Source organism: Coregonus clupeaformis, chromosome 24 (assembly GCF_020615455.1).
Source record: "Coregonus clupeaformis isolate EN_2021a chromosome 24, ASM2061545v1, whole genome shotgun sequence".
In the NCBI taxonomy this organism is placed as follows: Eukaryota; Metazoa; Chordata; class Actinopteri; order Salmoniformes; family Salmonidae; genus Coregonus; species Coregonus clupeaformis.
This window is the reverse complement of record NC_059215.1, coordinates 919,466-931,488: the sequence shown is the minus strand read 5'-3', so window position 1 is coordinate 931,488 and position 12,023 is coordinate 919,466. Positions and strand designations below refer to the sequence as shown.

The 12,023-nt window shown below is 45.2% G+C and overlaps 1 protein-coding gene across 3 annotated transcripts in view; it reads right to left on the bottom strand.

Annotated features, from left to right (window-relative positions):
- Positions 1-1,437: 1,437 nt before the first annotated feature.
- The window catches only part of rnf24 (ring finger protein 24), a 51,882-nt gene continuing 41,296 nt past the window's right edge, over positions 1,438-12,023 (bottom strand). For all 3 annotated transcript variants that reach the window (XM_041843223.2, XM_041843222.2, XM_041843224.2), the window contains exons 5-6: positions 8,493-8,572; positions 1,438-6,182 (exon numbers count right to left, since the gene is read on the bottom strand). In XM_041843223.2, coding sequence (XP_041699157.1) covers positions 6,038-6,182; positions 8,493-8,572 — 225 coding nt within the window. In that variant the 3' untranslated portion in view covers positions 1,438-6,037. The remainder of the gene's footprint in view (positions 6,183-8,492; positions 8,573-12,023) is intronic.

The window sequence follows — 12,023 nt, the reverse complement described above, 5'->3', positions numbered from 1 at the left end:
AGGCCCAAGCGGCCAATTACACAGCTTTGACCTTGATGCCCGGCCCACCAAATGGCTGCCAACAGCCAGGAATACCAAAGTTGGTTGATTTAAAAAAAGATGGTTCACTCAGGCCATTTACCATAGACAGACACCAATGCGATAGCAGCTTTGTCTGGTTTACCTAAACTCAGCAAAAAAAGAAACGTCCCTTTTTCAGGACCCTGTCTTTCAAAGATAATTTGTAAAAATGGTAAAGGGTTTAAACACTGTTTCCCATGCTTGTTCAATTAACCATAAACAATTAATGAACATGCACCTGTGGAACGGTCGTTAAGATACTAACAGCTTACAGACGGTAGGCAATTATGGTCAGTTATGAAAACTTAGGACACTAAAGAGGCCTTTCTACTGACACTGAAAAACACCAAAAGAAAGATGCCCAGGGTCCCTGCTCATCTGCGTAAACGTGCCTTAGGCATGCTGCAAGGAGGCATGAGGACTGCAGATGTGGCCAGGGCAATAAATTGCAATGTCCGTACTGTGAGACACCTAAGACAGCGCTACAGGAAGACAGGATGGACAGCTGATCGTCCTCGCAGTGGCAGACCACGTGTAACAACACCTGCACAGGATCGGTACATCCGAACATCACACCTGCGGGACAGGTACAGGATGGCAACAACAACTGCCTGAGTAACACCAGAAACGCACAATCCCTCCATCAGTGCTCAGACTGTCCGCAATAGGCTGAGTGAGGCTGGACTGAAGGCTTGTAGGCCTGTTGTAAGGCAAGTCCTCACCAGACATCACCGGCAACAATGTCGCCTATGGGCACAAACCCACCGTCGCTGGACCAGACAGGACTGGCAAAAAGTGCTCTTCATTGACGAGTCACGGTTTTGTCTCACCAGGGGTGATGGTCGGATTCGCGTTTATCATCGAAGGAATGAGCGTTACACCGAGGCCTGTACTCTGGAGCGGGATCGAGGTGGAGGGTCCGTCATGGTCTGGGGCGGTGTGTCACAGCATCATCGGACTGAGCTTGTTGTCATTGCAGGCAATCTCCTCCCTCATGTGGTACCCTTCCTACAGGCTCATCCCCCCTTTGTTCAGGGACACATTATTCAATTTCTGTCAGTCACATGTCTGTGGAACTTGTTCAGTTTATGTCTCAGTTGTTGAATCTTGTTATGGTCATACAAATATTTACACATGTTAAGTTTGCTGAGAATAAACGCGGTTGACAGTGAGAGGACGTTTCTTTTTTTTGCTGAGTTGAGTTCATTGGCTTGCATTGAAACAAAAAAAATGAAGGAGTGGGATGTCTCACTTCCGTCTCGGGGTACAGATTAATGCACCTTATAGAAAGGATATATGATAAGGGGCCCGTTATGTGATTTGGTTGCTGTCGTGACAAAGAGCCTCACTCTCCTCTCAATAATTAATGATATTGAAGCAAGTACATCATAGTCCTTTAATATTACAGGCCCAGCACTGGAACAGTGCTGACGTCAATGGAGATTATAATGGGGTGACTCATCACTAAATTCATCAACTGTCCAAACTCCCAATGTTTTTCAAATAGATTTGGCCTGGTACCTAGTGCAGTAATAATAACTAGTAGACGATGTGTATATTCATAGTGAATAATCACCTATTATTCCTTCCTCTCGCGGAAGGGCCTATAACTGCCTGCTGTTGTGGCACTTGACCGTGGCTACATGCTTTCCAGGACTCTGAGAGAACCTAAAACTATGTTGTCTGGTCCGAGAAGCGTGGGGGAAGGATTAGGGAGTTACACAGGAAGAAATGAAGGGGTATATTAGATAAGGGTTCTCTTCTGACCTTCAACTCTCATTTGAAAGAAAGCATTACAAAATGGCTGGCCTTGTTACAATTCTCGGATGGGCAAATGGCAGTTATAAGTGCTCAGATGCAGTGTTTTCGATGGAAGAATTACCCTCAACTGTTCAGTGCACAATGCATACCCCCTCACAGTAAAAAGTGGAGTATGTATGCAGTATGCCTTCCTACCAACACTACTACTCTCTACGTACAATTACAATGGTGAAATCGGTTGCAAGTGCGGTCGCAATTTCATCGCATGCTTTCACATTATCGGTCTCCTCCTTGCCCAGTCCTATCGTTATATCTCCCTTTAAACTGTACATTCAGAGACAACCACAATATGTTACACTATAGGAGTCTTAAGGGAATAAGAAAGTGGTGGGGCTAGTTGTCGAAATAACTTCGGACCAGTCAAACTTGGGAGTTTTGAGATTAATATCAGAGTTGAAGTCTCTTTGTACAAAGAGGTGTGTTATATACTTATATTTGAGTGATATACAGAAAGGGTGACACCTCCATTGGTTCCTGTGTAGCTCATTTTTGTGTGTAGCCACACAGAAGAACCAAGAAGAGGCAAACGGGTACCGAAGCGACCCGCACATACAAGCAACGCCGGGCGCCTTCAATAAAAAGGTTATGGTTTTTCTCATTCCACATTCAACCACAGACTAGTGCCTCTTCAAACAAATGGCCAAAATGAACAAAAATTGTAAGTAAAGCACAAGTAAAAAATATATTATAATAATCACAATCGTCATCCTCCTCCCTCCTCCAATACAATAGATTTCATTGGGTGGGGCGGGGAGACATTGTTTCTGATATTGGTAACAAATAATGTTCTACTATTCTTTTCACCAGCTAGCAACAGTAGGCTAACACATTCCCATCTGTTAGTTGTTATTCGAAGGTAAAGCCAGCGGACACAGTACATTTCATTGGATGGTTGATGACAGTTCATTGAATTCAATAGAATGACTAGCATTCTAAGAATACCATTCTATTTAAAGGAGTCAGTCTACAAGACACAAGCGCAGTTGTTCTGGAACTGGGCCTGATACTCAGCACTGAATAAGCCGGGGTCCTGAAAAGGTACAAACACTTAAAGAGGGAAGAACCAAATCGACCCTGTTCGACAGACCAGGCTGTCTTATAAATAAAGCTGTATTGAACGGCATTATTATGACCCATCACCTAGATCTAGTCTGTGACCTTTGACACAAGCTGACCCCTGACCTATGGGACACTGTTTCCCCTCTGTTCCAAACTATCACACAGCACTTTTACTACAGTGATGCCACAAAAGGTGGTGCAACAAAGCACCAGGGTAGAGGGGTTGGTGTGTGTGTGTAGCGGTGAACAAAACACTGGTGTGGAGAGAGCGATTGGGGAAAGAGCTAGAATGAGGCTGCTAAAACACTGCTATTCTCTACGACTGCTGACCAGGGCCTATACCTGCTCAATGACATCTACTGGGAACGTACGTATGTGTGTTGACTTGATATGGTTGAGTGCAGCTAGAATTTGAACTAGATACTTAGCCTATTACTTGTTAGATATTACTGCACTGTCGGAGCTAGAAGCACAAGCATTTCGCTACACCCTGCTAAACACGTGTATGTGACCAATAATATTTGATTTGATTTATATCACCCATAGCTTAATTAGATCAATGCTAAGCTAAAGCTAAATACCGCTAAGTAATTACTAATCACAGAAGCGGCTTTGAATCGTTGGCTGAATTGAAAACGAAGTGAAAGCCCGGGTGGTCATGCTCTTTCAGTGCTGAGTAACAAACCATGTGTTTTTCTGCCAAAATATGTAATACTACATCAGTCACGGCTAGCAAACAAGAGACAAGGTTTGTTGCTTAGTTTGCGTTGTGTCACATCTTGATAGATTTCACCAAGCCTTTCACGCTCCAAGGCAGTGCTGTGTCACCCTGTAGCATTCACTACCATCATTCATGTCAAAAGTTTGATAAAAACAAAATGTCTGGTTTTATACATTTATGTATAGCAGTGAAAATGCAACAATGCCTTAGTGCAGGGTTTCTTAAACTATGGATCGGGACCCAAAGTGGGCCCTGGGCATGTGAGAGGTGGGTTGCGAGTTGTGAGAATACATCTATAATCACGCACTATTTCTTCTTCATTTGGGTTGTTGGAGGACCATTTGGGTCAGGGGGAGGACGGTCCATTTCTAATTTGGGTCTTGAGCTGGAAAAGTTGAAGAACCGCTGCCTTAGTGGACCAGTGTTTGTTCTAGGTTTCATAAAGATCAACCTATAGAATCTATGATTCCAGACATGATCACATCAGAGACAATATGTAATATAATCATTTTGGCATTATATGAAGTACTCTTGTTTACTATTTAATCAGTGTGTAGATTGGGATAGTTGTTTTAGACTTCCATCAGGCTAAACCACATTCAAACTCAAACCTGAGGACGGCAAGAGAGGGATGCATTTTTAACCGTATAAAACCAAAGAGGAATCTTCCAACTGTGATTTCATAGCGCTCCGTTGCCACAAGCTATATGAGTAAAGCTTTGGGAGCACTGCGGGCTCGGGGGGAGGCTCAGTCTTCTCTTATGTAACAAGAACGGAGGCATCTGATTGGAAGTTGGCTCTAGAGGTGCCATGGGCTCAGGGTGTTGGGTTTCTCTTACTTCCTGGTCGCCCGTCCACAGGAAGTGACTGAAGCCAGGACCCCTCCACAGTTTGTGTCGGGTATGTGTCTGTGGGGCACACACAGGGGGCTTGTACACTGCTGTGACTGTTTACACTAGGGAATTCTACTATTTTCATTTGATTCGACCCTCATAAAACCTCATAGTGAAAAATCTTTCAATGAGAAAACGACCTCAGCATTGTTGCGTTTTAACAATTTGTTTACATATTTTGACAGATGCAGATCGTGACAGTGGCCACATAGCCCACAGAAAGGCCTTGTTGTAACAAACACGCACAGGCTGCATCCCATTCCTTAAATAGTGCACTATTTAGAGAATAGGGTGCCATTTTGGAACACAGACACTGAGGTGTGCAGTGAGTAACAAACTGTACAACCTTCATATGCAAGAGGGGATGCAGAGTCGGATGCACACCAGCGAATCACATCCGGGTCACAACTCGAACCCATCCTCTCTTAATTCACATTAAGTTGTTTAGACACAAAGTACTGAGGTTGGGGTGACCCTGTTCCCTTTACACATACACTCCCCTCATTCACACCCCTTCAATGTGAGAGAGGGGGAATATCAGGCCACAAAATTCTGCGGTTCCTTGAGCATGCCAAGCGTATCCTGACGTCAATTCATTTGGAGGCTACTGTCCCTTTAAGATATTTCCCCCCCCCAAAAAATAACCCACTCAACTAAAAAAAATGTACTCATGTGGCTCTGTATGTACACACAAAAAAAAGTTAATCGTAATAATAAAATATAAAATATAACCTTGTTGCTACTACAACCTCCTCACAAGCAATTTAAGTTTGTTACTTTTTAAAGTGCTTGTAAAAAAAAAAATACAAAGGTTTAGTTGTTAAAAAGAAAACGAAACGATGCAGCCATTTTCATTTCAACGTGTTGTAGTTGTTGGTTTTCGTGTCTCTTATTCGTCACACGCTCGTGTCCCCAGAAAAGTGCTTTGGTTGTGAAACGGTCAGAATAGTGACCACTGCTGTGTCCACAAGAAAAAAAAAGAGATTGTCCGTAAAGAACCGTTATTATAAAAAATCCTTATGTGAATCCACCAAGGCAGAGAGATGAGGAGGAGAGGCAGCAGATTCACTTCTTCATTGCCGTGAGTCTCTGTCCACATCGTAACGGCGTTGTGTTTCTCCATTGTCTGTCCTGTCCTTAAAAACCATATATAACGCCTCGATCACACCTACAGTCATTGCGCAAAATGGTACGTGGCATCATCTGGATATGTGTGCAACTAAAGTTCAACATTCACCTTCTGCTACCATTTCGGTCAAGCCGTCTACGCAAATCATTTGATGCATACGTTCGATTAATCCAATGTATGCACCACACAGGATGCACTGCAACGCAATGCTGCAAGGCAAACGCAGCGTTCCATTGGAAATGAATGTACTTCTGGTGTACCAAAACGCAATGACGCTATCGGTGTGGTCGAGGCGTAAGTGTACCTGTACAGGTGTGTGTAGTATGTGTGTGTGTGTGAGCACTGCAGTCTGCGCTACACCAGGTTTTCCACGCCTGGCAGGGGCTGCTGTATGGGCACGGTGACGTCGATGGGGATGCCCGCCTGTTGGGCGAGCTGCAGGACGGGCATGTTGCACAGCGGGCACACCTTCCTCACCTCCAGCCACTTAATGAGGCACCTGGCAGAGAGAGAGAGGGGTGGGGGGAGGAAGGAAGGAAGGAAGAGGAGGGTGGGGATGACAGGGAGAGAGCGAGGGACGGGAGATTGAGGGATAGAGAGAGAGACAATATTTTAGTCATTTAGCAGACGCTTATCCAGAGCGACTTACAGGAGCAATTAGGGTTAAGTGCCTTGCTCAAGAAGCACAGACAGATTTTTCACCTAGTCGGCTCGGTGAGTCAAACCAGCAACCTTTTAGTTACTAACCCAACTCTCTTAACCTCTAGGCTTAAGTCATCACTTGCAAATGTGGTAGACACTAATATCGGCTAGACTATATATGTACGTGTTTGTGTTTCTAGTGTTGTCTCTCTAAACACTAGCCCTCTCAGTTCAGCTCTTTGACTGCTGCAACTGATCCAGCTATTCTATTTCTGACTGTTCACAAAGACCTAGCACTAGGAGACCAGGGGGCTTATTCTACAGGTCAGACTGTTCAGCATAGCAGCTAGAAATAGCTCAGTAACTGTAAAAAACAACAGACTCATCATTCTCTAATGTTCTGTGTGTTCCATTTCCATCTGCAGCCATCTACCATCCCTACAGGTTCAGCCCTACTGAATAAGGATGTTCTGTGCTATATACATTGTTAACTGAACAGATGGTGAGACAGTCCAGTACAGTAGGTGGATGGGGCCTAGACTAGGGGTGCGTCCCAAATGGCACTATATAGTGCACTAAATAGAGAATAGGGTGCAAAAGTAGAGCACTAAAGAGGGAATAGGGTGCCATTTGGGACGCTAGACTAGAGCTTCTGCCCATGACTCACTCAGAAGTGAGTGGGGGCGGCGTTGCGTGTTCGTTGCTACTGAATTATTTACAGTGGGGCTGGCAGTTCTATTTTGGTACACTCTGGTCCCACAGGGGTGGGAAGGCATTCACACATAGGATTGAAGGTGGAAAGGGACTGTGCAACTGTGCTTCCTTATCAGTGTCACCTACTAGAGGGGTGCATATGAGGGGGACAGAGGGAGGCGGGCATAGTGTGTGTGGTGTATTCAAATTCAACTTGAGACTAGAAAGGGGAGTTCAACTCAACCCCTGAGAGGTTTATAAATCTTCTACTCTCTAATGCCATCTAGTTTTCTCTGCACTGTCCCAGAGGGCCACACACACACAGCGGAGTGTGTTGACATGCAAGTCAGTGTATTGTGATTGAGTGGGCCCCGCCCCTGCTCCTGACATGTGGTAAAAACTAGGCCAAGGCAGGGGGCTTGCTCGATGTAAACAGCCCAATTTAAATGGTCGTGCTGGGGTGAGGAAACTCATTTGGCCCCAGGTCACCAGAGACTTCCAATCCATCAAGCGCTGCATTGTGTTCTCTCTCACTTGCTCTCGGTCTGTCGTTCCCTTTCCCTATAATCTCTCTCTTCCTTCACCCCTCGCCATCTACTTTCACTCTTTCCTGGATTTTGATTTCTTCAATCTTTCTCTTTCCCTCTGTTGCCATGTGTTGGGTTGCTGTACTAAGAGACCTTGGAGGGGGCGGGTACTGTAGATAGCGGTGAAGAAATGGTGGTAAGGGGACCACCACATTTGCAGCCGAATCATAACATGTTTGACTTGGTGTGAGGAGGGGTCCGGTCCATGATATTGGGTCCACTTTGCCCTGAAGAGAAGTTACTGTGCAACTGGGGCTGAGTGCACTGGATTCACTGGACTAACTGTGTTGATGATAAGCTCTCTGTGTGAAGAGGAGGTCCACCATTTTGAATCCACTTTGCCCCTCATGCTCATCAACAACAGACCAATGTTATTGTTATTGTGCGACTGGGCTGAGTACAGTGTGTGTGAATTAGACTAGGATGAGTGAGTTGGATTCACAGTTTGGATGGGAGGGGCTCTGTGTACCATTTTGGGTCCAGTTTGACCCACATGCTCATGCTTAACAGAACTAGTTATTGTGTGATTGGGGCTGCATACAGTGTGTGTGTGTGTATTAGACTGGGCTGAGTGAGCTGGAATCACTTTGTGGAGGTGGGATGCACCAGTTTGGGTCCACTTCGCACCACATGCTCATCATCAACAGAACTTATTGTGTAACTGGGTGATCCTTTCTAATCGCATTTTGAATGGGACAGGGGCTCTGTGTACAGGGTGTGGGTATTAGATTGGGTTATGTAAATGGTGCTCAACAGCACCGTTTAATGTTATTGTGAGACTGGGGCTGAGTGAGTCTGGAAGACAGCCTAGGCCTAGAGGGGCTAGGACCCACCCACAGGCTCTGTGTACAGTGTGTGGGCATTAGCCAGGCCTCTGATGTACTTACTTCCTGTGAAAGGCGTGTTTGCACGGGCAAATCCCCAGCTCGTCTTTCTGTTTGAACTCCTCCAAGCACACCGCACATATCTGTTGACACAGACAGAGAGAGAAGAGGAGGGGGGGGTTAAGCAAGGCAGCAAAACAACCACAGCCACTGTAATTGAAGTTTACTGAGAGCGCGAGATTGAGACAGAAAGAGAGAGACTAAGACAGAGAGAAAAGCAGGACAGAATAACATAACAACTTAAACAGCCCACCACAGCTACTGTCCTGTAGAAGAGGGTTTGAGAATAACAGAAGGGCTGCATCCCAAATGGCTCCCTACAGTATATAGTGTATTACCCATAGAGCTCTGGTCAAAAAAAGTGCACTATGTTGGGAATATGGTGCTATTTGGGATGCAGACAAGGCCTCGTTATCCTTGCCGAGGACATTTATCGTTCAGCAGTACAAATATACAAACAGAGGTTTGTATATTATTTTTCAGCTTTACAAAAAGGCTACATGAACATAGACAGAGGAGTTTGTATATTGTGGTTTAGCAAAATAATTATTTCGCAAACAGAATGTTTGAGTTGGGCATCTTATTTCATAGTGAGTTGGGCTGCTCTCCTCTCGCTAACTCAAACAGTATTGCAGACCCTAAAGTTGAGTTGAATTGGTTCGAACACAAAGGTCAACTACTGTACTCCTGTCGTTCATGCCACCATGGTCAGCTCAACTGAGCAACTAAAAACAACATGCCCTGTGGGTAGATAATCACTCATTGGTTGGACTCTAGATGGCAACTCAAACATTGACTCAAAACTGACCTACAATCACCCGACCGAATAGCCTTGACCCACTGAAGGGAAGCGCTCATAGGCCTATTTTAAGACTTGTGTGTTGTTTTTTTAGTTACAACACTTGACAATGACACCATTAACCAAATCTACAAAGATTTCACAAATGACAGATAGAGGAAGCACACCCAGTCTTTTCCTGGAATGTAGCTTCGAGATGGTGGGTTTTGTATGTACTGTTACGGCAACGCGTCAAGGATGACAGACGTCAGTATCTCAAACTAAAACATGTCTGGGCATAGCCAGAGGAGGGAGCGTCAACACACCTTGATATATGATTTGTACACTTCTGGGCCCATATTCATGAAGCGTCTCAGAGAGTGCTGATCTAGGATCAGTTAGTTTTGCCTTTTAGATCATAATGAATAAGACTACACGGGCAAGGGGGACCTGATCCTAGATCAGCACTCTTACTAGATGCTTTATGAATATGGGCCCTAGAGCCCAGAGAAATGTCGACGATATAAGCAATCACCTCGATATACCACTTCTCATGCCAGACCTCAATATGTGATTTCTCAGGCCTAGAAAGAGTGGCGACACACCTTGAGATAAGACTCCTCGGGCTGGAGACAGAAGCCTCTCCCTCAAACAGTAGAAGTTTTAATTAAACTGTGATGTTACAGAGGGAGCATTGTGGAGAGTGGAAACAGAAAAGGCCTCTGCATCTGGAGTGTTGTAGAAATGCAACTTACGTAACACATGCACACACACAGGGGCGTGATCTATTCATCATAGCCTCCTGACTAAATCCAGAAGTTACACACAATACACACGCAGAGACACACGCACAGTCGCACGCACAGTTACTAATTGCCAGCATCATACATACTCTACACACACACACACACACACACACACGACACGACAACGATAATGTCGATTGCGCCCTCAACTTCACACAAGCCATTAAAAACCAGTTGAAACTAGATCCAGTAAGGGTCTCCTCAGCCCAAACCAGTCTGGCCCAGCTGGGTACGGTGTACCGTGTGTGTACCTCCCTGCGTACCTTCCAGCCCAGGCAGCTAGACAAATAGGCCTAAATAAGACCATTAAAGCTAGTTTATAGCCTAGTTTGGCCAAGCTGAAGCAAATACTAGCTGTGTAGTAAGACAAGAGAACACCACTCAGGGAGAGAGAGGGACACTTGACTGGGTATTTAAAGTCCCTTTTTGTGGAGGGCTGGATTCAATCAATCCTGCATTAGCAGTATTGATGCAGGGATCGTTGTTTAGAACAACTACTGCATGTGCAGTGTGCACACACAGGCCTTATTCTGAAAACCTGTAAGCATCCACCTTAGTTGCCCAAAGCCAATCGGCTCTGTTATAGGACACCTCAGGAGAAATTAGGCTATGCATTACCCTATTCCCTATATAGTGCACTACATTTGATTAGAGCCTCATGGACCCTGGTCAAAAGTAGTGTACTAATTAGGGAATAGGGTGCCATTTGGGACGCACTCTGTTTGTACTGCAGTGCATGTTCGATTGAACAGTGTGCTGCGAGGCAGTGGTTGGTGTGTGTGTTGACAATGACTGGGGTAGTCTGTTTGTGGCTGACAGTGATGAAGCATTAGCCCTACTGTCACAATATGACTCTGTGTGGGCTGGGAGAAGAAGTGTGTGTGTGTGTGTCTGTCTGAGGACACAATGGAGAAGCTAGTGACAAGACAACGCTGCTGACAGAGGCAGGATGGAGACCGGCAGACTGGATTGAGCTAATTTACTCACTAACTTGTCAGTGCTGCTGTACACACACACACTCCCCATTCACTGACCTATCAGCACTGTTGTGTGTGTGTATACATTACTGCCAGTAGTGGCTCCACAATGTTCATGAAGAATCACCATTGTAACTCCAGCTCTAACCAGACAAAGCTAGTAATGTTGTACCCAGACATTGAAATCGGGACATTACCACTGCATCACTATATCTAAAAGGTACTTTCAATCCATATCAGTACAACGCATGGCATCTTGTCTTGGGACGACGGCCCAGGAGGCTCACTACACACTGCACAGTGATCTCTATGCAAATTACTAGGCTAAATTCAAGAATGCGTGTAACATTCCCTCAATACAGAAGAACTGCTAGTGCTGTGTATCCTAGCCATAGAGTTGGACATCTTTGCAAACAGGCTTTGTGGCAAGCGTGTCCTCTATCCAACTCTATGAGCCTAGCCTTCTGTCTGTGGCCATTTTGGCTTCAATATTACGTCGGGACAGAACCTACATTGGAGTGCTACACTTCAAGGACAAAAGGCATACTTCTCCCCCTCTCCCCCTTTTCAATGCAGACTAGCTTGGGGCTGGGGATGAAAAGAGGTACTTAGCCCTCTAAGGTTTCTCTCTAGGGTGTAGTTAGAGACAAGACACCATCCTCTATGTTGAGATCCATTGAACACTAACCCTGGCTCATTCAAATTCACTAGATCAATGGTGTCCGTTCTTTTCAGTGCCCTCTTTAGCTATGGTGTTACACTCATGGGAGGAGTGGAGAGGCGTGATGATTTAGGATGTGTGTGAGATATGGCCCAAAACTGCACGTCTCAGCACCACCTCCTCCTGTGTGTGTGTTTGTGTGGTATCTATGCAAATGAGAGTTAGATCATGTAGATGAGCGGTGCATTAAATCTGACAGTTGTGTGGGAGATATGGACCAAACTGCACGTCTCAGCACTACCTCCTCCTGAG